At 36.5% G+C, this 27,973-nt stretch overlaps 2 protein-coding genes and 1 pseudogene across 12 annotated transcripts in view; 2 read left to right on the top strand and 1 right to left on the bottom strand.

The window, feature by feature from the left end:
* LOC132352113 (endoplasmic reticulum transmembrane helix translocase-like) overlaps positions 1-27,973 on the top strand; it is a 78,917-nt gene that overhangs the window by 17,909 nt on the left and 33,035 nt on the right. For 2 of the 11 annotated variants that reach the window (XR_009498584.1, XR_009498583.1), the window contains exon 3: positions 239-287. The gene's annotated coding sequence lies outside the window, so the exon portion shown is untranslated. The other 9 variants (XR_009498579.1, XR_009498582.1, XR_009498577.1 and 6 more) reach the window with 9 other exon arrangements.
* Positions 15,606-27,973, bottom strand: part of TMEM64 (transmembrane protein 64) — a 59,878-nt gene continuing 47,510 nt past the window's right edge. Inside the window, exon 3 of the mRNA XM_059902425.1 lies at positions 15,606-15,990. Within this exon, the coding sequence (XP_059758408.1) occupies positions 15,988-15,990 (3 nt within the window). The 3' untranslated portion in view covers positions 15,606-15,987. The remainder of the gene's footprint in view (positions 15,991-27,973) is intronic.
* LOC132352081 (vascular cell adhesion protein 1-like) lies at positions 20,231-24,140 on the top strand (annotated as a pseudogene).

Below are 27,973 nucleotides of genomic sequence, written 5' to 3'. Positions count from 1 at the left end.
ATTTCTGGACTTCTTGCGTCTTTGGCTTAATGGGCTTCAGTGCAGGGATGCAAGTTGCAGTTTGTATCACCAGACTCAGACCTCATTGATGTTTGGTATTGACTCATTGACTCGCGTCATTTTGACATCAAGACGCCTGCTTACTTGCAGCTCTGCTGCCACAATTATCATTCAACTTCCCTGCTTAAGTTTTTGCCACTATCAGTCCTCCTCTTAACTGTTTTTTGTTTCTTCCTAGGACATCAATATACTATCTCTGCTTGTTTCAGTTTTTACACACAAAAAAGGTGAGCCTTTTCTAGACGTCATGAACCAATCACAGAAAGTAATGTTATTGATGAACTGATGAAACACCATATGGGAAAAATCTTTGTGTCTTTGATGCTTCCTCTTGTATAAGAGTTTTCCTGGATCTCAAAGGGATGATTCCATGCCCATACCCTCCTACTCCAACACTTTTTTCCAAATTAATAGCTATTCAGTACTCGACTACCCAAACGCTGTTCTCCAGCTAGTAATTCTAATTTTTCTGACACTATCGCAAATTATGACTAACTTCAAAGGGCATATACTATCATTTTGTTTAAAAATTGATTTTTCTTTTCGGAAAGGCTTTGAAACCACTTACGAATTACATTCAGATGAGACAAGTAAGGATACAACAAGAGAAAACAACTAAAGGATGTTTTGCAAATGTTTTCATTTCAGGAGTAGATGTTTTCAGGTACACGTGTTCAGTTTTGGGCAATACACTTGGTTCCAAGCTTTCTGGGTGCTAGAGTAGGAAGAGAAGCACACTGAGGCACTATTAAAAAGGAAAACATAAAAGCATACTAAGGCAAAACTTTTTTTAAATTTTATTTATTTATTTATTTATGGCTGTGTTAGGTCTTCGCTTCTGTGTGAGGGCGCTTTCTCTAGTTGCGGCAAGTGGGGGCCACTCTTCATCGCAGTGCGTGGGCCTCTCACTATCGCGGCCTCTCTTGTTGTGGAGCACAGGCTCCAGATGCGCAGGCTCAGCAATTATGGCTTACGGGCCTAGTCGCTCCACGGCATGTGGGATCTTCCCAGACCAGGGCTCGAACCCGTGTCCCCTGCATTGGCAGGCAGATTCTCAACCACTGCGCCACCAGGGAAGCCCCTAAGGCAAAACTTTTCTTGCAACTAAATCCACATGGGAATTTATTATAATAGTCTTTATCATAGTGTGTGGCTATCTTAACAATAGCTTTATAAAATATAAAGGATTATTTAAACAGAACATTTTTCATATTAACCCTCTGAAGGCATAGAGACATATATTTCATCCTAAATCAATGAAGATCTTTCTTGAAGGACCATGTATTAGTTTGCTAGGGCTGTCATAACAAAGCACCACAAACTAGGCTGCTCAAACAGAAATTTATTGTCAGAAGTCTGATATCAAGGTTATTGGCAGGATTGGTTTCTTATGAAGGCTGTGAGGGATAATCTTCATGTGTCTCTTCTAGCTTCTGGTGGTTTGCAGGAAATCTGGCATTTCTTGACTTGTAGATGTATCACCTCCATCTATCTTCATGTTCACGTGGTATTACCCTTGTGTGCGTGTCTCTGTGTCCAAATTTCCCCTTTTTACAAGGACACGAGTTCGTGTTGGATTAGAAGACCGCCTTATATGACCTCATTTTATCTTAATTAATTACATCTGCAGTGACTGTTTCTAAATAAGGTCACATTCTGAGGTTACTGGAGGTTAGATCTTCAACATATAAATTTGTAGGGGACATAGTTCAACCCATAATAGACCCAGATGATGTGGGATAAATATTTTAGTTGCAAACGAGCTGTCCCAACACAGATTCAGGCCTGGGACATTTCATTGAATAGACTATAGCATTGTCCAATGTCATAAGCAAACTTTGTGAAGTCCAGGATCATATTTAATTCCTGATCAAGCTGTCTATTGTCTACTTGTGTGCAGAAAGTCTTTGCTATTGAAAACCTAATGAATCAAAGTTTAACTATGAAAGATTCTGAAGTATTTTTCTAGTAGTGATGATTCAGTGGATACATTCATGCTCTTTTCCTTGAAGCTGTAACTCAATACCCCAATATTGTTTGTAAGCTTCTCTAACCTACTGAATCTTACCAGATGTCCTAAAAATATATGTCACTAGGGCACATGAAAGAGTAGTACTACATCTAGGTGCAGTTACCACCACTATCAGGAAATGTAATTATTTTATGACCTCCTGACATTTTCTTCATAAGAAGACAGTATTATTATTGTGGGAGAAGAAAGATAATCCAGTTCTTCCAGGAATTCTAGGAGGACCACATATTTCCTCTCTGAGAAGTTTTTGAAGAAAATGATGTCTGACTTCTAGGTCATTTCTAAAGCTAGAAGACAAGGTAGCCTGGAAATAACAAATAATCAGGCAATGGGTGAATAGATAAAACAGAAGGAAAAAAAAAAAAAAGTCCTCATGAAGTACTCAGTGTCCTGGAAAGTACTATAGTATAGTGATTTAAAGCAGGGTTGTTGCCAGATTCTGACATTGTTATTTTCACGCTACTGCCACTATCATAATCATAACCATTGTATCAACATAATGTTCTAATTTTCTTCTTAAAAGAAGAAAGCATATTCTTTTGAAGAATATGTTCAGGGGAAGCCAGATATTCCCTGTGCTCTTCTGTAGCTGTATGTCTAGTTGAAGCTTCAGGTTTTAAATTTAAGTAGACCTGGACTGAATCCTGTCCCTACCATTTATAACAAGTGACTTTCACAACTTCAGGTTTCTTAGCTGAAAAATGGGTGTAAATACCCATTTTCTATCCTGTTAGATTTTTAGCATAGTTCCTGCACATAGCAAATGCCAATATATTTCAGGAATTATTATTTTGAGCAACTTCCCCTTCTCTAAAATAAAGAAAAATTATAATTGTTGCAGAGGCTACTTGCCCTATTTTATTGGTGGAGAATATAGGGGCTATGTCTTCACATCAAAATTAATATTTAATTAAAACTTTTTTGGTACATAACTAATATCACTTACACTCAAACAACCTGAGCGTTCTCGTTAAACATTTATTAGCAGGCAAAAAGTTATGCTAAGAAACTAAACCTTTAGAGAATTTTCTGTTTAGGGAATATACTATTCTGCCTCATTATGGTAATATCTTACTCTTTAGCCAAGTAAACAGTAAACAACTCATAGAAATAAGTGAGAAAATTATTAAACATATGCTAGAATATTATATGGAAAGACCTGTGAATGTTTTATGTATTTCTACATAAGTTTATTACATTGACAGTATTTTCCCTGAGGTGCTACATATATAGTTCCATGACAACATATCTCCATTTTATAAGGAGTTCAGTTGTAAGCATGAAACAAGGATTGCTTTGGTTAGAACACTATGTATAGGCTTTTTTATTTAAGAGAAAACATTTTTATGTGATATTCCTTGTCTTCACTACAGTCACTGGTTTAGAGAGAGGTTTTTCATCTAGCCATAATTTGGATTGACAGTTTGTTCTGTTAAACCCTGGCATGTAATCTGAAAAAAAGTGTTGAACACAGTATATGATATACTGACTTCTCCTTGTTTAAGTACAACTTTCTGAGAGTTTCACAGAAAGGTACTTTTTTTACTTTATTTGGATTACTAATTTTTAGGTTATATGTCTTTTTATTCAAAGTTCAAATTATGGAAGCTTGACAGGAGCCAGCACAAAATAGAACTCAGAAGTTAATCCTTAAGATATTCTTTTATCTGTATTATTCCTCAACTAGAAATATTTGAAAGGCTCTTTTTTTTCATACCTGTTATCCAGCACTTTGCTGTATAGAGATGGCTTAGAATAAATGTGTTAGTCCCTGGTGATCTGGTGAATTTGAGGAAAAAGTAACATGACAAGGGTGGGGCAGGAAAGGGATGGAAGAGAGGAAGAGAGGGTTTTAGAAATAAGAATCATAACAAATCTCAATTTTTTTTGAAAGTTTCAGTGTATAATTAACTAAATTTTTAAAAGTATGTTCCCCAGCCATCAGTAGGACATTCATTGTGATTTAATCCATTAATATTCCATCCTCTTTTCTCACAGCCCTTCTCTACCAGGGAAGAGGGCATTTGACATAGGAAAAATAATATACAAGGAGTTCTACAGCCTCACAATTTGAAGAAAAAAATTGTTATGGAAAGTTCAGAAATGCTTTTTAAAATATTCTAGATTCTAAAACTCAAAAATGTCAAATCCTTGTGAACATCAAGTTGTCATGCCAATGGCAGAGTAGAGAGCTCATTGAATTTAGGATTGTAAATACTAAAAAACTTCTTTTGGAATTATGTTGTAATTGATTATTATATAGAACACAATTGCTTAGCATAAAGTCAATATGGATATCAAAAAAACATTGGAGGGCTTTAATGAAATCTTTCATTGGCCATGGCAGAAAGGCAGTATTCAGACTTGCATGGTGGAGAATCTGGTGTACCCATGCAATGTTAATGTCAGATAGGGGTCACACAGATTGCATGTGTGATTGCACAGCCATGTAATCAAGGATCAAAGACAAGATAATCGGATATTTCATATGTCGTTTTACAATATGCTGGATCTTTTTGGAAGCAGCAGTGTGGATTGCAATGCATATTGATATAAGCTTCAGGGGATCTGCATCTAAACCCTGACTTTACCACTTAAGAGTTATATAAATTTGGACAACTCATTTAACCTCATTAAACCTCAGTTTCTTCATTGAGAAAGTGAAGATAACACTAGACCCTTGTTTTCCATCTCATAGAATTTTTCTGAGGATTAAATGATTGCAGGTAAACTACAAAGCTCTGTAAAATTTAAATGGTTGCTATTGCTATAGGAAATACTTGTCAGATTCACTTATAAAATAACTTGATGTTTTTTACCTTTCAGTATAAGTCCATTTATAAAACATATGCTTATTGATTCAAGTTGGTGATCAGTTTTTTAAAATTTCACCTTAATAAAGTGCTGAATCATTGTGCAAACATTTCAGACCAATGCCTCTGAGCATAATCATTCATAACAGTTTTCTTTAGAACTTTAAATTGAGTGCCACTGTCTATTTGGGAATGCAATGCTAACATCTTAATTTATTTTCAACTAGTAGTTAATTTCCTTTAGAATGTATATTATCAACACTACCTAGTCCTGAGAGTTTCCAGACTTTTAGAAACACATACTAGGCTGCCAAAATCTCAGCGTCCTTCTGTGGCAGCTCAACTCACTGATCATTTTCTCCTCAACATCCTACAGGACAGGGGACTAAAATCATCTGCTTAGAAATAGTTAAGTTAGATAAGATGGTCCCCCCAAAGATACTATAAATAACAATAGATTTCTTATATGACAACTGTATCCAAGTAATGAGTTATACATTAAAAAAAAGCAAAAACTCATTCACCAATAACCCCGATTATAAAATATTTAGGAATAAACTCAAACTTTTTCAAGTAACATTGTAGAAGTCTTGGATTAATAGTAATACGTGATATATTACCAAATCAGAAAACTCACTGTCAAATGATGTTTAGCTGGAGAGTAATACTTCAGCATAGTTAAGAAATTTTTTAAAAAGGAGCTTCCTACTGGATATAAGAAGGTAGTATAATGCTATAGACATTTAAAAATCTGGTACTGGTACTAGAATAGATAAATATATTAGTAGCACAGAATAGAGAGAACAAAAACAAACTCATATGTGTGGGAAATCATATATAACAAAGGTGACACTTAAAAACAGCTGGTCCAATTACCCAAACAAATGATATTTGGACAGTTGGACCATTTGAAGGAAACCAGGTAGATCCCTACCCCAACCATTTAGAAAAATAAATTTCTTATGGATTAAATATCTAAATTCAATATAGTAGTATTTAATATGTATATAAACATATTATGTATATTATATATATATATTACTGTACAAGAAAATGTGGGTGAATACATTTATAATCTTGAAGGGAAAATGACATTTCCAAGTGTGACCTAGAACTCAGAAGCCACATAGGAAATATTTGGTGATGTGCTGATCTTATCTGATTATATAAAAAATTAACATTTCCATACAGTGAAAGGCAGAAAGTCCAAAGGTAAACTACATGAACTATAGCCAAGAGCAAACAGGATGGGAGAAAATACTAAGCTACAAATCAGTAACCAAGGCAAACAACATGAGTAGACAAATGAGCACAATCTATGAGCAAGCAATTTATTGAAGACTACAAATGACCAATTAGTGTAGAGAAAGGTACTCGACCTCACCAGTAAAAAATAATCAAATACAACATTTCTAATCAGGCTGAGAAAAATGTCTAAGATTCTATCTGGTATTTACAAGAGATGAGAAATATAGCACTCTAACACTCCAGGTATCTTTTTGGAGTACTATTTGGAAATATCTATTAAAATCTCAAATGCACGTGCCTTTTCACTCACCCAGCAACACCAGATCACAGAATCCATGTTAGCACAAGAGAAGAATGATACCTCTGTAAGGCTGTTCCATCTGTTACCAATGATAACTTTTAAAAAGGGAAATAATATAAATTTCCCTTAAGTGGTACAAATAGGTAATTTAATTATGTAATTCCAAAAATGAAAAACTGAGCCCAGAGAAGAAGATGGAAGAGATGAAGTAGAAGAGCATCTCCATAAGCTGGCATATAAAATGTCCTCAATCTATTGTTAATTTCAAAAACCAATTTATAGACTAATAGACATAATCATCATATCATAGTACATCAGATTGTCAGCAATGCACATCTTTATGAAATGAGGCTAGAGCATAAAGACTTTCACTTTTTTACTTCATATCAGAGACTGCAAACTGGTGACCTGCCAGCTTGATTCAACTAGCAGATGTAGTTTTTACAGAGAGAGAATGTTTTAAAAATCAAAAGAATTCATGAGAAAACCTGGACCTCCAGCTCTCTTAAAATAAGATTTGGAAACCCAGGACCCATATTCCTGCCTGGCAACAATTGACTTGAGCTGGATAAACGCTGCCCCCTTTAAAAGGTATGTACCCTCTCTGTGTCAGACTTGACTCGTGTTGTTACCTGCCAGGTTTCCAGGGGTGTTGGAATTTGCTTCCTTTATTTCATATGCTCTTATATTCTGTGAATTTTTTACAAGTATGTATTACTCTTGCAGATAAAATGTAAGGATTAAAATTTATGATGGTATACCCTGTGAAACTTGTAATAAATTATCAAAGAATTTCAATGATAATATAGCAACAGTATTGTAGTGCACTTCAATTTCTAGTAGTTATAAATCCAGCATTTTAAATTAGCTGCAACAAAATTGAGACTAGCTTACCCAGAAATATCCTGAATGTTGAAATCAGATATTAAAAATAGAGCATCTGAATCCATATTTATAGAACACCTACTATATGCAAAGAAAAATGCTACATGCTGCATAGCATACAACAAAGGAGTGTGTTATCATTCCTTTTCTTTCTAAGTCATCCATTAGGTCTACAATAGCTAACTGGTTGTCATACATTGATACTATTTTTTCATAGTATTCATCACAAAACTTATTTTATAATTCCTTACAGCACTCAGTTATTTTACAATCCTGTTTCTAAGAGAGCTTTACTACTGTTTCAGTAATCTTTTAACTATTTTTCCATCCTTCTGACTCTGCATTTCAGTATCAAATTCATCTCTAAAACATTGCTCCAATCCTGCCATTTTATTTTTATTACATATTAATCCAGTTCTATAATTTGGAAAATCAAAGCATACCACAATTTGACCCCAAAATGTCTAGATTTACTATTTTTCATGTACTCTGTTTTTCAGCCAGAAATGGGCTGCTGATTGTTTTCTAAACATATAATTTCAGATCTTCCATTTACTTGACTGTTTCTTCTTCCTGGAATGTCAACTCTTCCATTTTAGTTGTGGTTTAAAACCCTAGCCAGCTTTCACATCTTAGCTCAGATGCTGTCTCCACCATGAAGCCTTCTGCCACCCCAGACAGAGATCTCTTCCTCTGAACTTCTATTGTGGTTTGCCTGGACTCCTGATACATCACACAATCAGCTGATTGGCGTCACAGTAATTAAGGCATATGTCTCCTGTATCCTTCTAAATATAAGTTCCTAAAGAGCAAAGATTGTTGTCTGCAAGCACAGAACTTTGCATACCATTGAAAGTTTAAATTTTTCACTTGAAAAGTCATGAGATATACAAACTGATGTGAGGCAGAAATGAGGAAGCAGACAGAACTGTAATGAGAAAGATAAAGCAGACTGATAGAGGTATCTTATAGGAACTTAGGCTGCATTAGGGTGCTTGTGTGGGTGATAAGAGGACTGCGTCATTGCCTAAGTGTAACACATGCACCTGGTACTTCCTTGACAGGATGACAATAAGGGAACCTATTCTCAGTAATAACAGGGTGTTCAGCTGAAGTCAACTGAGGATTTGGAGCAAGCTGGTTTGGTACAGCCTGTGTTGAGTGGCTTAAAAATTATAGAGTGAAGAATTGCTTAAGAGACAATGTTCTTAGGAAAGCCAGATAAAGCTTATAGGACAGAGTGTCAGGCTGGCTGTTGAAAGACATCTGATAACTTTCTGTCATTTGAAGAGCTGTTGGTGGTTTGGAAATAAATCATGTTAAAGTAATCAGCTTTTGACTGTCATGAATCCTCAAGGGGGAGTGACATGAAGCCTTGATAAACCTTAATAGTCATGACTATGATAGACGCCATGATTTATCAGGCTACCAGATTTATCAGTTCAAACCCACCCTCAATGGCCACAAACCATGCAGTTTATTTCAGCCAGAACTAAACTTCCATAATAAGCCAGTACATATGGTATGTGGCAAAGAGTGAATGCCTGATTACCAAAGCTAAGGAGGGTGTTATAAAAGCAAAAAAGAGTTCAAATAGGCTTTTTTGGAAACATTTGGAGGATGAAGCGTTTGGCATAAGGATGAGCAAGATGAAAGGTGGCCAGGAATCATTTCATTCATTATTCTTTTCCTAAATGGGAAGATCCTGTAGCTTGAGATTAATGCACATGAGAATAGAAGCCTAGCTTTGGACTTCTGACAAGTCAGAGCAATTAGAACGCATACCTCCAAAAATCTGCAGATGGGCAGGGACTCTGAGAGTTTCCCTCATGACCTAACAGTGTCCTTGTACTGAGCTGGAGCTAGACAAATCCAGAACTAGGATTAAACAGGACACTTCCAAAAATTGAACAGGAAGGAAGTTTAATCTTTGCTCCTACAGGCAGGATTTCATTTGTTTGCCCAGGTAGCATCTGGGAGATCATTAAGAAATACCTGGATGGACAAAAGGGAACCCTTGTGCACTGTTGGTAGGAATGTAAATTGGTGCAGCCACTATGGAAACCAGTATGGAGGTTCCTCAAAAAATTAAAAATAGGGACTTCCCTGGAGGTCCAGGGTAAAGAATCGACCTTACAGTGCAGGGGACGTGGGTTCGATCCCTGATCAGGGAACTAATCCCACATGCCACAAGACAACTAAGCCTATGTTCCACAGCTACTGAGCTTGCACACCTCAACTAGAGATCCTGCGTGCTTGCAAACTACAGAGCCCACACACCCTGGAGCCCACGTGCCACAACTGGAGAGAGAAAACCTGCACGCTGCAATGAAGAGCCTGTGCACCACAACAAAAGATCCTGCATGCCTCAACGAAGATCCTGTGTGCCACAACTAAGACCCAACACAGCCAAAAATTAAAAAAAAAATAAAAAATAAAAATAGAACTACCAGATGATCCAGTAATTCCACTCCTCGGTATTTATCCAAAGAAAACAAAACTAGTTCGAAAAGATATATGCACCCCTGTGTTCATTGCAGCATTATTTACAATAGCCAAAATATGGAAGCAGCCTAAGTGCCCATCCATAGATGAATGGATAAAGAGGATGTGGAGTGTGTGTGTGTGTATTTTCATGACTGGGTAGTGAAATATTACCCAGTCATGAAAACAGAATGAAATCTTGTCATGTGCAACAACATGGATGGACCTAGGGGGTATTATGCTAAGTGAAATAAGTCAGATAGAGAAAGACAAATACCATATGATTTCACTTACTGTGGAATCTAGAAAAACCAAATGAACAAACATAACAAAACAGAAACAGACTCATAGATACAGAGAACAAGCAGGTGTTTGCCAGAGAGGAGAGGAGTGGGGAGAGGAAAGAAATAGTTGAGGAAGATTGAGAGGTATAAACTTCCAGTTACAAAATAAATGAGTCACGGGGTGAAATGTACAACATGGAGAATATAGTCAATAATAATGTAATATCTTTGTATGATAACAGATGGTGACTAGACTTACCATGGTGATCATTTTGTAATGTCTGGAAATATTGAATTGCCGTGTTGTGCACCAGGAACTAACATAGTGTTGTAGGTCAATTCTACACCAAAAAATAAACTTGGGAATTCCCTGGTGATCCAGTGGTTAGGACTCGGTGCTTTCACTGTCAAGGACCAGGGTTCAATCCCTGGTCGGGGATCTAAGATCCCACAAGCCGTGCGGTACAGCTAATAATAATAATAATAATAATAAATAAACTCATGGAATAAGAGATCATATTTGTGGTTACCAGAGGTGGGGGAAGGGAGAACTGAATGGAGGTGGTCAAAAGGTACAAACTTCCAGTTATAAGATAGATGAGTACTGGGGATATAATGTTCAACATGATTAATTAACACTGCTGTATGTAATACATGAAAGTTGTTGAGAATAAATCCTAAGAGTTCTCATCTCTAGGAAAAACGTTTTTTTCTTTTTATTTTGTGTCTATATGAGATGATAGGTGTTCACTAAACTTATTGTGGTAATCATGATGTATATAAGTCAAATTATTATGCTGTACACTTTAAACAGTGCTGTATGTTAATTATATCTCAATAAAACTGGAAGGGAAAAAAAACCCACTTGGAGCTGATCAGTGGAGATAACAAAAGTTGTACAGTTGTCCCTTTGTATCCATGGGGGATGGGTTCCAAGACCCCCAATACCAAAATCCAAGGATGCTCAAGTCCCTTTTGTATAACAGTGTATGTAGCATTTGCATATAACTTATGCACAGCCTCCCATGTACTTTAAATTATCTCTAGATTACTTATAGTACCTAATACTAATATGTAAATGCTGTGTAAATAATCTAAATACAACATAAATGCTGTGTAAATAGTTGCTGGCACACAGTAAATTCAAGTTTTGCTTTTTTGGAACTTTCTTGAATGTTTCTTTTTCCTGAATGTTTTCAATCTGCAGTTGGTTGAATCCAGGGAGGCAGAACCTGGGATTTGGAGGGCCAACTGTAGTTGAGAGCAATGGATTCCGAATCAGATAACAGCCAGCAAAAAGAAGCAGAAAAGTGAGAAGTGCTCAGGGCAATTTTTTTCTTCTCTTCTTCCTCTTTTTTTCTTTCTCTCCTTCCCTCACTTTCTCTCTCTCTTTCTTTCCCCAGAGTGCTCCTTAATGAGATATACCAGCTCTTGCCTAATAGCTCCTTAAAGGGGCCACTGGATACCTGACTAGAATTTCAAGACCACCAGTCTAAATCTACTATAGATATGAACATCTTCTCATATCTCAGTAGCCCCTAGTAAATCATTGCACATTTAATACGGATAGAGACTATGAATCATAGTCTTAAATCATGTTTGCTTTTACTGAAAATAGAGAAAACTAGTCATATTCAAAGGCATGAGCATATTTTTCACATTATATTTGATTGTACTTATATAATTTCATTTTTGATAGCTAACATATGCATATGGTTCAAAATTGGCATTCCTGTCCCAGTGACATAGTCCCCTTCCCAGAGATGGTCAGTGATACCAGTTTCTGGTACATGCTTCCAGAAATTGTTTATGTATGCACAATTACATATACAGGTATCTCACACACCTGTATAGTTAATGTTAATGCCTGCACATTAATGGTAATGTGTTATTAACATTAATAATATAGTCCTGAAAATCTGCAAGAGAATGTTAAGCAGGTGCCTATTTTTATCATTCTAATGCATCTTGTGTCATGTCAACCCCCAGACCCCCAATTTCCTAAATCATGTATAAACCACAGTAAAATGTTTATATATGTAACATACTATCATATTAGGATAAAAATTGCTTAAAACATCACCTACTAATCACCAATAATAGACTTACTAACAAACCTTTACTCTGTATGCCTGACTAGGGCATCTTCAGACACTGACTTCAGAGAAGCAGATGACTTTTGTTGACACTTGTGAGCGTCCCAAAACGTGTACATTTGATTCTTAACCTACCAATTGTGTCTGCAATATAACTTGAGGCTTTCCCAAGCATTGTTTTGTTAAAATTGTACTGAGTTTAGGTGATGTAAATATGTTATTTTTCTCTATTAAAAAGTGTTGAGATATGTATATATTATTTTTTCTATACGATTTCTGTATTAGGGCTTCCCTGGTGGCACAGTGGTTGAGAATCTGCCTGCCAATGCAGGGGACACGGGTTTGAACCCTGGTCTGGGAAGATCCCACATGCCGCGGAGCAACTAGGCCCGTGAGCCACAGCTACTGAGCCTGCGCTCCGCAACAAGAGAGGCCGCGATAGTGAGAGGCCCGCGCACCACAATGAAGAGTGGCCCCCGCTCGCTGCAACTAGAGAAAGCCCTCGCACAGAAACGAAGACCCAACACAGCCAAAAATAAATTAATTAGTTAATTAATTAATTACTTAAAAAAAAGATTTCTGTATTAAAAACTAGGAAGTGTACTATCAAAAACCAAAACCAAAACAACCAGGAACTGAGAAGTTGCCTTTTTCTGTCATTTTGCACAAATAGGTATGCTATATACACTATTTGTACACTTTTTAAAACTTGTTTTATACACACAACATTACCAATAGTTGTCTCTGGGTAGTTGGACTTTGGGTAATTATGTTCTTTTTGTTTATCTGATTTTCTGTATTCTCTACATCTTGCAACACGAAAAAAAGATTTTTAAGGATGTATATATTTTAAAATTTTTAAGTAGCTAGTTCAACTTTTAAAAAGTCACTTATGTGGACTCCTTCCTCAAGCCAGATGTCATTATGTTTAAGTCCAACTCAGCCTATTCTTAATCTATGATTATTAACAGAACGTGATTCTACATATACATGGTCTCCCGATGAATCATTTCTACTTTTAATTAGAATTAATTATTGACAATTACTGTGATAACTTTAATAATGTGAACCTTAGGATGTTTATTTCATCATGTATTCAACCATTAAAAGGCAAATAATATCCTTAAACAAGAGTTTCACACTTTCACTTCCAGCTAGTTAAAATAATTTTGCCTGTTTATCAAAATCTAAAAGAAAACTTTGGACACTAAGAAACTGACAAATTAATTTTCTATATAAGGCACTTTTTTTTTTTCCCTCCATTGATACTGCAATTTATTTCCCTGAGTGATCTGTATTCGAGTCTGTAAGTTACCCATGGGCAAGGCAGGCAGCAAAGGCTTCCCTGGGAAAGGCAGTTTTGATAGAAAACAGTGCATCACCTCCCCATCCTGCCAGTAATTTCCAAAAAATTACTCCAATCAAATTGACTACATCATCCCTTCATGAGAAGGCGTGTAAGGCACAGTCTTGAGAAGACTTTAAAGCCAACAGTATCACTACAGGCAAAATTATTGTAAAAATAAATCTTGAGAATGGTGCCTGTTTTAAGACTTTATATTTTGCTTATGATAGCACTATGAAAGGTGGGAAGAGCAAATCTACAATTCAGATCCACAAAGAAATAATACAATGAAAACTTAAAGCACTTTTCCAATTAACTAATACAAATAATATAAATCTGAGTTCATGATCCAGAAAAATGGCTGATGAATGACTATAATACACAATCTATTGCAATCAAACAAAATCAAGGAAGGTCAAATTTGAATTAGAATGTAAATGAAATAGAATTTCAAATAATTTAGCAATGTTTTTGCCTTCATAATCAAATATAATTTTGCTGATAGCATAATTAGAAACTATCCTTGCCCTAGAGTCAAGTGAATGTAAAGATAGAGAAAATGCATTTTGTGATTTAAAAAAAAAAAAAAGATTAGGAGCTGAGAAAGAAAAACCTACCTCTTTTTCCCCAAAGTAGGGAAAATTTGCATTAAAAGACTGATTGTTGATCAAGGGTCAAATATCTACTAAATCTGGTCTCATCTAAAGTCAGCTTGGTCCTTCCCCATGCTGCTAGTGCATTCTCTTGCCTCTGCTCAGCAGCATTTCTCGACTGGCCATTCTGGATCAGTGCCTAAGTTTTGACACTGCCTAGATGAGCAAGGTTAATTTCCTATAGACAGTTGGTATATGGAGAAAAAACAGAAATATTAGCAGGGTTAACCTGTCAGTCTAATAAAAGAAGAGAGGACAAGGAGAGAAGAAAAAAGAGTGAGGGAATGATTTAAGTGAAGATATCAAAGCATATAATAAACAGTCCACAAGGTATAAACCAACTGACCAGAGAGGGTATGCAGTGCCAATTAAGGGCCGGAGAAACTTCTGTATCACTCAAGTTGGAAAGCTTCAGTCATGTGCCATTATTTCTCCACCTAGACTTGGATCCAAATAGTCCAATCTGCCAGAAATGTGAGGTGAGTATTACAAATTTAGGTTGGAAGACAGACATCTAAACATGCAATGTGATAAATGTTAAAGGAGAGGAGAGTATAGGATGCCTTGGAATACATAGAGGGGGCAACTAGTATGAATTTAAAAGAAACATAGTTTAACTGAGGCTGAAAGGATGGGAAGAGGGTAGCCAGGCAAAGAGAAGGGAAGGGTGTTTCTCTCTTAGAGAGGGAATGGATTCTGCAAGTGCCCAAAGGCAAGATAATTGTTAAAGAGAAGTGAATTTAGCATAGACTTGAGGAGAGTAGTGTAGAGCAATGAGATAGGATTGGATACCATCAGGATACTAAAAAATCTTGTATGTCACATCAGGGACAATGGAGCCACTGAAAGTATCATAAATTAACTTGAAAAAAATCACTTACCAATGACTGGCTCTATATAATTTTACTTTTAGACTAGACACAAGACAATTTAAGCTAGAGGATAATTAAGAATTTTGCAAAGCCCCAAGAACATTGTTATAGCTTTTAATCATCATTATACTTTAGATGAACATGGCATATCCTACAAATGGCCTTTTAACTTTATCATGGGGTATTTATTTATCATTTAGCTCCTTCTCATGAAAATACTGTATCTTTTAAAAAAATTCTGATTGTTTAGATTACAAAAAAATAAATGCTTATTATATTTTAGAATTGCTAGAAGCTTAACAAAATTTTGATGACTCATTTCATCAATAAAATGTTTTCAACTATACTTTATATATATGAACAAAAATACATGAATATATAGAATAAAAATACATGTGGATATATATTGCATATGTTATGTACATAATAATAGTACATAATTTCAAATAAATTGTATATAATTATATATTTTGTATAAAATATATACATTATAAAGTATATATAACAATAGAAATTAAAAAATAATGAGCAGAAAAAAATTAGAAATCAAAATTCTAATAGAAGAAATAGAACCTTCCCAAGGGACTTGGAAGACCCACTCTGGAGACAACTGTTATAACCCACATAAAATCTTCTGAGTTCTGATTTTTTTTTCATATACACAACAAATTCTGCACATGGGACTGTGTATTTCTTACTTGAAGGAATAAAATATTGTGTGAACATTCTTAATTTCAGGCACACTTTCACAGAAAATTAATCAAGTGTTCTTACTATTTTGATTACAAAAGAAAAATTCCAACCACAAGAATCACTGAGGTCACCATTTACTCTTGAATGCATTCAGTGTGTTATGTTGCCACAGGAATTTCAAACTTGTAAAGTTGTATGACGCTCTCGAAGCCTTATGTTTCTTACTGCAAGGAACAGAGAACAGATAGATTTTAGTATTAAAAAATTAAACCTAAGGACCTCAATAAGAGAAAAATAAAGAAGGTAAGAGGGAAAAAAATATGCACCATCATTTAAAAGGACCATCATTTAAAGGAGCATCATTTAAAAAAGGACCATCATTTTAAAAAAAGGATCATCATTTAAAACCCTCCAGAGGCTTCCTAGTTTAAAATAACTCAGTACTGTCTTTTCTGGACTGAGGACCTGCATTTGAACACACCACTGAAAACCCTGGTGTGGTGGCCAGACCATGGATTCTTGGGTCAGCCTGGTTTTGATCCAGCTCTGTGTGAAATTAGGCAAGATACTTAACCTTTCTAAGCCTTTGTTTCTTTATCTATAACATGGGTATGAGTGACATCTACCTACTAGGATTGCTGGATGGATTAAATGAAATAATGAAATAATATATGTGAGGTGTTTAACACAGTGCCTGGGCTGTAGTAAACACTCAATAAATACCAGCATAATTGTTCAAAGAAATAGAAGTATACAATGAACATAGCATCACCTTTTCTGACAAAAAGCCCAGGGTTAACATAAAATATAAACACTTTTTAAGCCTTTGTTCTTACAGAATTTTGTTTTTCTTATTATCACAGTGTACTTTCAAATGTCTGTCTGAATCAATGCCATTTCATTTAGATTAAAAACTAGAAATAGCAGGCTATCAAACTTGCTTTCTGCAAAGCAGCAGGCAGAGTCCTACGGACCCAGGATGTGGAAGAAATAAACATAATTAAGTGGGAAGGGCAATGATTAGGGCAGTCTTAGCTTGTGCTAGGACAGGTCTTGCTAGTGGAAGGGCAAATGAGGTGATAATTTCAGTTCCTAAATACTAGAACAAGAAGCTGTGAGATGGTTGTTAGGAGAGAAATGAGAAATAGTCTCAAGGAGAAAGAGGGCTGGAAAGGTACAACATACACACATGCTTCTTTCCTAAATCTAATATTTGCCTGTGTGCCTTATCACATGCCACGTGCCATGCTAGGCATTTTCACAAACTGTCCTTATCTGCCTATTTTATAGATGAAACCCTAAATTTCAGAGATTATAAATTGTTTGCTCAAGATTATACAAAGAAAATAGAAATTACAGTCAGTGGTGGCATATGTTGTTTGTAGTGATGATTGTCGTGATATGGGTCAGGGACATTAGAGAGACCAGGCTAAAAGGAGCTGAGCTATGGAGAAAGAGTCTGCTCCCAGATTTTTAAGCAGCAGTTTTAGGATCTTCCACTTGACTGATAATAGCCAAATTTGCATTGAAAAGTCATTGAAGTAAAGAGATAAAAACCCTAAGAGACTTCATGTGGGTGATTTGTTGCTACAGAAGCAACTTGCTTGGTACTTGATGGTTACAGGCTGAACAGTTCTTGCTTTTTGTCCAGGAAATGCAAAACTGAAGGAATACAGATTTGCCAGGCAGGGAAATAACTCATTAAGCTCATAATATGATAAGAAGAAACAAGTTGTGAGAGAAAATTTTTAAATAGAGTTTTTCTGAACAATCTTATTTAGGCCTATATCATTGTTTAATAATAAAGTTTTATGCCTCGTTGTCATCTATTTTGCTTACTGATTGCACAATTTACAGTCACTTTGGGACAGGGGTCCTGAGGCTGATTACTAAAAAGCTTTGAAAACTTTTATCCTCATCCACAGTTAAAGCACCCAAGCATTTGAGCTACCTTTCAGAAATATTTTCAGATTCTATAGACACTAAAAAAACTGCTTCTGTGATGCTGTGGAAATAGATTGGGTATCTAAAGCCTGCACTGTAGAGACTATTTCTCACCTACTAAGACTGTGCCTATAATTAGTAGATACTATCACCAAGATGGTGGAATTTAGGCTCATCTGTTGGGACCTATGTAGTACAGGAACTCTAGGAATCAGTGACTAAAAAGTCTGGATTTAGCTTTTGTTGTTAAAAAAAAAAATCTTAATTAAGCCAGACACAATAGGAGAAATGTCTGATTCCACTTACATGAGGAACCTAGAATAGACAAACTCAGAGAGACAGAAAGTTTGGTAGTTATCAGAGTCTGGGGGGAGAGGAGAGATGGGGAATTATTGTTTAATGGATACAGAGTTCCAGTTTGGGAAGAAGAAAAAATTCTGGAGATGGATATTGGTAATGGTTGTACAATGATGTGAATGTACTTTATGCCACTTAGCTGCATATGGTTAAAATGGTATGTTTTATGCATATTTTATTTACCATAATAAAAAATTCTTAAGCCACAACAATAATGTCAATAATACCTACCAGTATTGACTATTGCACTGGACAATGTGCTAAATGCTTGTCATGCACTCTCTTAGTTAACCCTTAAGGTAAGTACCAAAGAAAATGAGACACAAAAGCTTAATTCATATGTCTAGGCTTCACACAAATAGTAAATGGTATAGCAGGCTTTGAACCTGGGTCTATTTACAAAGCCCATGCTATACCTACAACATTATATATATGGGACTTTAGAGAACTTTTTAAAGTTTATATAAAACTTTTATATTAGATTTATATTTTCATATCATACCAAAGGCAAGATTAAATAAATAAAAACATCAAAGCTCAGTGTTCTAACACTAACAAGTGACTTTATTCTCAGGTGATGCTTTTTCAACTCTCCTTCATCTACAGAACTTTAAACACACAACAGAGGCAATCTCAGGGAACAGCATCCATCCTTGTCTCTGACAGTACAGTGTAATTTCGACAGTAAGATGGAGGAGGGGGAGAGTGAATTTATTCTTTCCCCTTCTGTTCCCTACTGTTGTTTCAGATCACAGTGCCACTAGATGGCCTCTTTTATGATTTCAGGAATGGACTTGTTACTTTATGATTTTGCCCTCATATCGTACTCTGCTCTCAAAACTGTCCCCCCTCTGGCCTGGGTAATCCATCAGGGGCCCAACCTCCCCTAGTTTCACAAAGGTAAGCAAATGACTCCAGCAGAGACAGAATCGTTTTGAAGGAGTGAGTGTTGACTTTGCTGTCACTTAAGAAAAACCTGCCTGAAGATGAGGCCAGTACTTAGAAAACCAGAGCCAAGAAATGGAGAGTTGTCTTGACGCTACTTTAAAATATCTGGCTTTTATTTATTTATGGCTGCATTGGGTCTTCATTGCTGCTTGCGGGCTTTCTCTAGTTGCAGCAAGCGGGGGCTACTCTTCGTTGTGGTGTGTGGGCTTCTTATTGAAGTGGCTTTTCTTGTGGAGCATGGGCTGTAAGCACGTGGGCTTCAGTAGTTGTAGCACACGGGCTCAGTAGTTGTGGCATACGGAGTTAGTTGCTCCACGGCTTGTGGGATCTTCCTGGACCAGGGATCAAACCTGTGTCCCCTGCATTGGCAGGTGGATTCTTAACCACTGCACCACCAGGGAAGTCCCAAAACATCTGGCTTTTGTTCCAGGAATGCCTGGCACACAATGAGCACTGGATTATATTTTCCTTGAAATAACATAATGTCTGATCAACTTATGAGAACTCCAAGATCTTGATTTCTGAAATGTGGCCCTGAACACAATCTCTTCTCATTCCACTTCTCCCATTCATTCATTCATTCACTGAATATTTATTATGTAGCAGGTGAGACAACTCAAACAGAAGTCATAATCTGTGGTGAATGTAGCATCAGAAACATTTAGAGTATTATAGGCGCACAAAGGAAGCACCTCTGCCTCTGTGGGAAGAGCATTCCAGGCTGAGGATGGAAGGTGCAAGTTCTCAGGGGGCTATGTTTGGTGGGTTCAAGGACACCATGGAGGCCAGTGTGGCCTGTCTCCTTTGTTTCCGCCTTTCTCCCCCTGTGAAGGTGGTTATCCATGCAATGTGCCCTTTAGTTTATCTTTTTCCTTTCTTCCTTGGAGAGAAGATCTCTTTCACTCCTAAGGCTATGAATAGATGACTCCCAACACAAATCGTCAGTCTTAATCTCTCCACACAAATCCAGGCAAGCATTTTCAATTGCTTTCATGAAACCTCCACTTGGATTTCCTCCTCATTCCTTCAGATCTACATGTTCCCCAAAGAATTCATCATCCTCTCCACCCCAAACACACCCAACCAGCTCCTCTTCTTTGTAATACTTTCCTTGACAATGGCCCATTATTACTGAATCAGTGAGGCTTACAACTTTGGAGTCACCTTTCCTTCCCCCTCACTGGTGTCTCACGTGTAATCACATACTTAGACCAGATGACAAACTGTCCAAATTCCAAGGATGGCCCCCACGAAAGTTCTAAACCAGAACGAACATGTGTAATTGGGCAATCATTCTCTGGCTATTGCAACCAAGAGGAAATTATTTTTTTTTCCTTTTTGACTCACCTGCAACATTTATCTTTACCTGAAAACTTTTATGGAGGTAAAATCTGGAAAACCACAAACCACACTTCCAGATGAGCTTCCATGGTTAATGCGTTGTGAACAAATCATTTTAAACACAGTGAAAACACTTGAGTGCAAGTGTTTATGCATCACTACACTTTGACTTAAGACAGTTGGGATTGCCAGTTGGGTTTCCCTGTGCTGTTTCTAAGGTGCCCAGAGATTCTAAACTATTCTGTCTTAATTTTATCCTGTCATTGAAGTGATGTGAAGTCTCAAAATTCACTTCAATGCTGTGCAAGGGCTTTTAAACAGCTCAAGCTTTCCTCATTAAGACAGCACTCCTTTTCTTTCCATTATTTTTTAACTTTTTATTTTATATTGGAGTGTAGTTCGTTAACAATGTTGTGATAGTTTCAGGTGTACAGCAAAGTGATTCAGTTATACATATACATATATCAGTTCTTTTTCAAATTCTTTTCCCATCTAGGTTGTTACATAATATTGAGCAGAGTTCCCTGTGTTATACAGTAGACCCTTGTTGGTTATCCATTTTAAATATAGCAATGTGTACATGTCAATCCCACATTCCCTAACTATCCCTTCCCCCCATCCTTCCCCCTGGTAACCATAAGTCATTCTCTAAGTCTGGACATATATCCAGGGAAAAACATGGTCTGAAAGGATACATGCACCCCAGTGTTCATTGCAGCACTGTTTATAATAGCCAAGACATGGAAGCAACCTAAATGTCCATCGACAGAGGAATGGATAAAGGAGATGTGGTACATAATACAATGGAATATTACTCAGCCATAAAAAGAAATGGAACTGAGTTATCTGTAGTGAGGTGGATGGACCTAGAGTCTGTCATACAGAGTGAAGTAAATCAGACAGAGAAAGAGAAATATCGTATGATACCACTTATATGCAGAATCTAAAAAGAAATGATACAAATGAATTTATTTACAAAACAGAAACAGTCTCTCCATATATTTTTTTAACTTTCAAGCATCACTTCTTTAGAAAGCATTCCCGGCAGCTGGGCCCACGTTAGTGGTGGGCCGAGGTGAATGGTGGCTGAGGTGTGGGAAGTGGCATGGAGCCGAGCCTGGAACTGCGCGAGCGTGGGGGGACCACAGTAGAAATGCTCAGGGGCAAGAAAGAAAGGCTGGACCTCGAAGTCCCTGAGCAACTCTTCTCCTTGGATTTGGGGAGCCTGCCCCCTCATCTTTAAAAAAAAAGAAAGGAAGAAAGCATTCCCTTATTTATCAATACTTTATTCACCCTCATGTGCTTTGTGGTACTCCAGCATTCAAGCCAAAATATTTGCCAATTCTGATTGAGAAGTAGGCAGTCCATATGAACAGTAAAAAATAATTTATCAAGAATAATTAAAATTCCATTTTAATGATTTCAAGAATTCATGGTGGTTGTTTGGCCTGATGCAACCCAACACTGGAGCCTACCCGGCTCTTTGGTGAGGCTAATGGCAGACTCTGGGTGGACTCACATCAAGGAGTAGTTCCCAGAGCTTCTGCTGCCAGTGTCCTTGTCCCCGTGGTAGGCCACAGCCACCCCCACGTCTGCAAGAGACCCTCCAACACTAACAGCTCAAGCTTTTAAAATCAACATCTTCCCTGAATCCAAAATTATTGCTCAGATTGGTGACTCCATCTCACTGACTTGCAGCACAACAGGCTGCGAGTCCCCATCGTTCTCCTGGAGAACTCAGATAGACAGTCCGCTGAACGGGAAGGTGAGAAATGAGGGGACCGAATCCACGCTGACCATGGATCCTGTTAGTCTGGGGAATGAACACTATTACCTGTGCACAGTGATTTGTGAGTCTCAGAAACTGGAAGAAGGAATCCTAGTGGAGATCTACACTTTCCCTAAGGACCCAGAGATTCATTTGAGTGGCTCCCTGGAAGTTGGGAAGCCAGTCACAGTCACGTGTTTGGTCCCTGCTGTTTACCCATTTGAAAAGCTGGAGATAGAATTACTAAAAGGCAACCGTTCCGTGAAGACAGAGAACTTTCTGGAGCCTTCAGAAATGAAGTCCCAGGAAACGAAGAGATTGGAAGTAACCTTCCCTCCTATTGATGAGGATATTGGGAAAGATCTTGTTTGTCAAGCTACAGTACACATTAATGAAATTAATTCTCAACCCCAAGTAAGGGAGACTACAAAAAAACTGCAAGTCTACGTCTCATGCAAGGACACAGTTATATCTGTGAATCCCTCCACAAGCCTGCAAGAAGGTGACTCAGTGACGATGACATGTACCAGTGAAGGTCTACCAGCTCCACAGATTTTTCTGGAGCAAGAAATTAGACAATGGGAATCTACAGCTCCTTTCTGAGAATTCAATGGGCAACTCTCACTTTAATTGCTATGAGGATGGAAGATTCTGGAATTTATGTGTGTGAAGGAGTTAACCTGGTTGGGAAAGACAGAAAAGAGGTGAAATTAATTGTTCAAGAGAAAATGTTTACTGTAGAGATCTCTCCTGGATCCCAGATTGCTGCTCAGATTGGCGACTCAGTTGTGTTGACCTGTGATGTCACGGGTTGCGAGTCCCCATCTTTCTCTTGGAGAACCCAGATAGACAGCCCTCTGAATGGGAAGGTGAGGAGTGAGGGGTCCAAGTCCACGTCGACCCTGAGCCCTGTGAGATTTGAGAACGAACATTTTTACCTGTGCACCGTGACATGTGGGCATAAGAAACTGGAAAAGGGAATCTAGGTGGAGCTCTACTCCTTCCCTAGAGATCCAGAAATTGAGATGAGTGGTCTGTTAGTGAGTGGAAACCCGGTCACTGTAAGCTACAAGGTTCCTGATGTGTATCCTTTTGACCGGCTAGAGATTGAATTACTTAAAGGGGAGAGTATTATGAAAAGTAAAATCTTTTTGGAAGATGTAAGTAAGAAATCCCTAGAGACCAAGAGTTTGGAAATGACCTTCATCCCCACCACTGAAGATACTGGAAAAGTTCTTGTTTGTCTGGCTAAGTTACCTATTGATGAAATGGACTTTGAACACAAACAAAGGTAGAGTACACAGGTACTATATGTTAATGTTGCTCCCGGGGATACAACCCTCTTGGTCAGCCCCTCCTCCATCCTGGAGGAAGGTAAATCTGTGAATATGACATGCTCTAGCGATGGCCTTCCAGCTTCGAAAATCCTGTGGAGCAGGCTGCTAAGTAATGGGGATTTACAGCCTCTTTCTGAGAATATCACTCTCACCTTAACATCTACAAAAATGGAAGATTCTGGTATTTATGTCTGTGAAGACATTAACCAGGTTGGAATAAGCAGAAAAGAAGTCAAATTAATTATCCAAGTTGCTCCAAAAGATATACAACTTAACAGCTTTTCCTTCTGAGAATGTCAAGGAAGGAGACACTGTCATTATCTCCTGTACATGTGGAAATGTTCCCCAAACTTTGATAATCCTGAAGAAAAAAGCAGAGTCAGGCTACATAGTGCTAAAGTCTACAGATGGTGCATATACCATCCACAGGGCCCAGTTAGAGGATGAGGGAGTATATGAATGTGAATCTAAAAATGAAGTTGGCTTGCAATTAACAAGCATAACACTTGATGTTAAAGGAAGAGAAAGTAACAAGGACGATTTTTCTCCTGAACTTCTCGTGCTCTATTTTGCATCCTCCTTAATAATACCTGCCATTGGAATGATTATTTACTTTGCTAGAAAAGCTAACATGAAAGGGTCATACAGTTTTGTAGAAGCACAGAAATCAAAAGTGTAGCTAATGTTTGAAATGTTCAGAGATACTATTTATCAGTTCAAATCCTCAATACTGCTCATCATTCCATGAGGAAAACAACAAGCTAGGAGTCCAGACTTCCTTGAATGTAGTAAACTCTTGGAAAGAAATGGCTGCCTATGCCCCTTGTTGTGAGCAAGAAGCCAAAGGAAAATTTCAGCCTAAAAAATAGGCACTACCTTTGAGATGTGATAACTGGAGTAGTTTCTTTATGTGTATATGTAATAACATGACTTGTATATATGTAAAATAAAACTAATCCATAGCAAGATTGCTTGGAATATCAGCACACTCTAGTCACATTTCTAAAATTATTAAAATGTTGCTTGGACCGACTGTTATAACTTAATGCATGTTAATATTGATTGGCAGCTGAACCATGTCATCTTTGTAATATTTTATTTCCTTTAACAAAATTTTATTCCTATAAAGTTCATAGATGACAATTCCATGTTTTGTAAAGATGCTAGAGTTTTACATTGTTATAGGCAAATGATAAACCAAGAGGGCACTGGGTTGACTTTCAGGTACTGAACACTTCAACCTATGGTAAAATGGTTGATTGGATTTCTCTGGATGGTACTGACATGGTATGGAGACGTTTTATGATATTGTTTGTTCATCAGACTCTTGTGTAACTTTCCCAATGAGGTCTAAAAATGCAACTTCTTTTGATTTTCTTTTGTAAATGTTTAGGTTTTTTTGTATAGTAAAGTGATAATTTCTGGAATTGAAAAAAAAATGAATTCGTGGTAACTCTAGTCAGGATAAATATTGCCAGTTAAGAATTAACATGAAGCATAACAAAATATCAGTGGAGGAAATTATTAGCAAAGCAACATAAAGTAGAATTATATAAGGTATGTAAATTATCCCTTGTCAGAAGATTGCTGACTCTGAAAATTTAATGTCAGCTACAAATTAGGAACACAGTTAATATATTTATCTCTAAATGTTTTCCTTGCTCTAGGGCAGCGTGCTTGTCAAATTTTTCACACTATGGCACACATAGACAATCATCTTTGTGTAGTGCACTGGTGTAAGTAAATGAAGCTGCTCACAGACATGGGAACAGACCAGGGTTCTGGGCTCCAGGTCCTGTCCATCAATCCCAAGGGCTGAGAAGGCCCATATCTGAACATATTTGTCACCCATTCATGATTGAGAAGCTCTAGTCTTGAAAATGGGAAGGCAGCATAGCATAGTGGTCCTAAACTCATCTCTGAAATCAAACTGTGTTCTCAAGCCCTTCTTAGCCATGAGAGCTCTCTGACTTTCAGTTTCCTCGCCTGTAAAGGGGGCTAATCAATTCTACCCCACAGAGTTAAATCACCCCTGAAAGTGCTTGGAATTATGTCTGATACACAGCAGGAGCTCAAAAAAAGTTAGCTGTTACCTTGTACTCAAACTTTGGTACTATCCAAATATGAGTAAGCCAGATCATACGGAGTAAAGAGGTACACAAACTTCCCAGGAGATGAATGGGTCACTAGAGTTAGTGCTACATTATAACCATTGAAATCTTCATGCTTTGCCCTTAAGAGCTGTGTCACATATAAACTAGATTGTGGCTTACATTTTCCCAAAGAATAATTCTAGATATACAATAGAATTCAATGGGCAAACATGATCTAATTTACAGTATTTTAAACACATAGTTCCATTTCAGAAATGAAACTATTTTCTACATTAAAGAAAATATCATTTAAATTACTTATTTTGACTATTAAGAACCTAAGACAATATGGGTTTTGCATAAGTATTCTTACCTGGAAACTTTATAAAATTGAATGTGAATTTCATGAAGTCAAGAAGTAATTTTACTTACCTTGAAAAGAGCCAAAATATGTGAATCAAACCGAATAGTTGTTAATATGAAAGGAGAGTTAATACTTAAATATTAAATAGAATTAATTTTCAGAGATTCTATCTCATTCATGTCATTAGCATCTCATTTAGCCAATTCATATGTTCCATGGCAGAAGGGTAAATTTAATGGGTACTTTTTTCCCGCTAGAACATATAATTCATATCTGAAATCTGTTGAGAGTTATTTTGAGTTCTTTATATTTTCACCTATGGAGAATTTGCTATAAAGGAATCTCTTTACAAAATTACACAATAATTTTGAATGGAATAGTATTTTATACTTTCAAGAAGCATAAAAAAGAAGAAAATCCAAGATGAACATATTTTCAACCTTAATTTCTAATGGTGCAGGGGTCAAAAGAAAGATACATTTATTGTTATTATTTCTAGTGACAAGAATAAGTCTGTGTATCTGAAGAAAGGGATTTCACATGCAAATGTGCTCTGGCTCACAGACATTTCGGTGACTACTTTTTATTTGTTTTGTTTTGGTTTTGGTGTGTTAATATTGGGTAGATTGTCTATATACCTTCGCAGTTACATGTATAATGATGACAATAAGCTGATCATATATACAACACTTTTTCCTGAAAACATAAATGCTTTGCTGTAGTTTTAATCACAACTCAAAGGCAACAAGCCACAGTAATCATAAAATGATATTTTTAAGTTTAGAAAAAGTTTATTTTTAACTGAGTAACATTAAGATAATTATGTAATTTTCTTTCTCTGATTAATATATATGTACATATATTTATAAAATATAGTTTTAAAATTGAAAAACAGTAACAGCACTTTTAGAGTGGAACAAATATCAGAGGAAAAAATGGTAAATAGCTTTTTATTACAAAAGTAGACAGACAATATTTAAATGATTAACATAATCTATATAAATTATTACTATGTTTCACTTACATATACTCAGAAATCATTTAGATAAACATAATATTTTTGATTGTTTGCAACCCATTGAGTTAATGTGGATTTCTGGTTCCATAAAGAATGCTTAGAGTTTTAAAACACTATTTTAGGTGATGATATTTTCAGGGTAATTGATTTCTTTCCCCTTCATTTCTGAATATCTGTGTGTGTATGTCTAAAATAAATTCCCCATTTTAAGAAATAAATTTCATTTTATTGTAGATGCCTCAGATATTTTAGAACTTGGGAAATGACACCAAGTAAAATGTTAATATACTTTACCATTTTAGCATTTTATTAAATTAGGTATTGATAATCATGATTTCAGAGCCTTTGGACACAATCAAAAAGAAAAAAATAATTTAAAAATTATAAATATAGAAATAACTTGGTTATTATTTATATTAGAGATAATAATACCAATTTTTATTTGTTGCTCTGGTGCTTAGCACTGTAGGACATAGGAGATAAAGTGAAGCATTGAAATAATTATGATGCCAGAACACTTGGTCACTACCTTAGGAGAGCTGATGATTTTTAATTGTGAGCAGATGAATTTTTGATGTTACAATAATGCTTATCTGTTATTTGAAAATAACTAGGAAATAAATGTTTGAGTCATGGCTCTGACCTTTACTAGTTCTATGACCTTGGGCAAATTAACCTCTCAGTGCTTGGTTTGCTCATATATACAATGGAGATAACAGTAGCACTTACTTCATAGCGTTGTGTAAGAATTAGTAAATTAAAACAGAAAAATACTTAGAACCTTGCCTGAGTAATAGGCATTCGATCAATGTTAGCTATTTTAGTTGTTTTTCATGAAAGTGTATATTTCCCTGCAGTGTTACATATGTTGGATGTTTGTGTGTTTGTTTTTTAAGCTTTGGTAGTTTAACAAAATAGTATCATCATCATCTTCATTTATATTTTCTTCATTACTAGATTGAATTCTTTTCAAATTATTTACAGTCTGCGTGAATTCTCCAGAGAATTATTCTGAGTGAAATAGAGCCATTGCCAAA

Source organism: Balaenoptera ricei, chromosome 17 (genome assembly GCF_028023285.1).
Source record: "Balaenoptera ricei isolate mBalRic1 chromosome 17, mBalRic1.hap2, whole genome shotgun sequence".
NCBI lineage: Eukaryota > Metazoa > Chordata > Mammalia > Artiodactyla > Balaenopteridae > Balaenoptera > Balaenoptera ricei.
The sequence above is the reverse complement of the archived record's forward strand: the minus strand, read 5'-3'. Positions and strand labels throughout refer to the sequence as shown.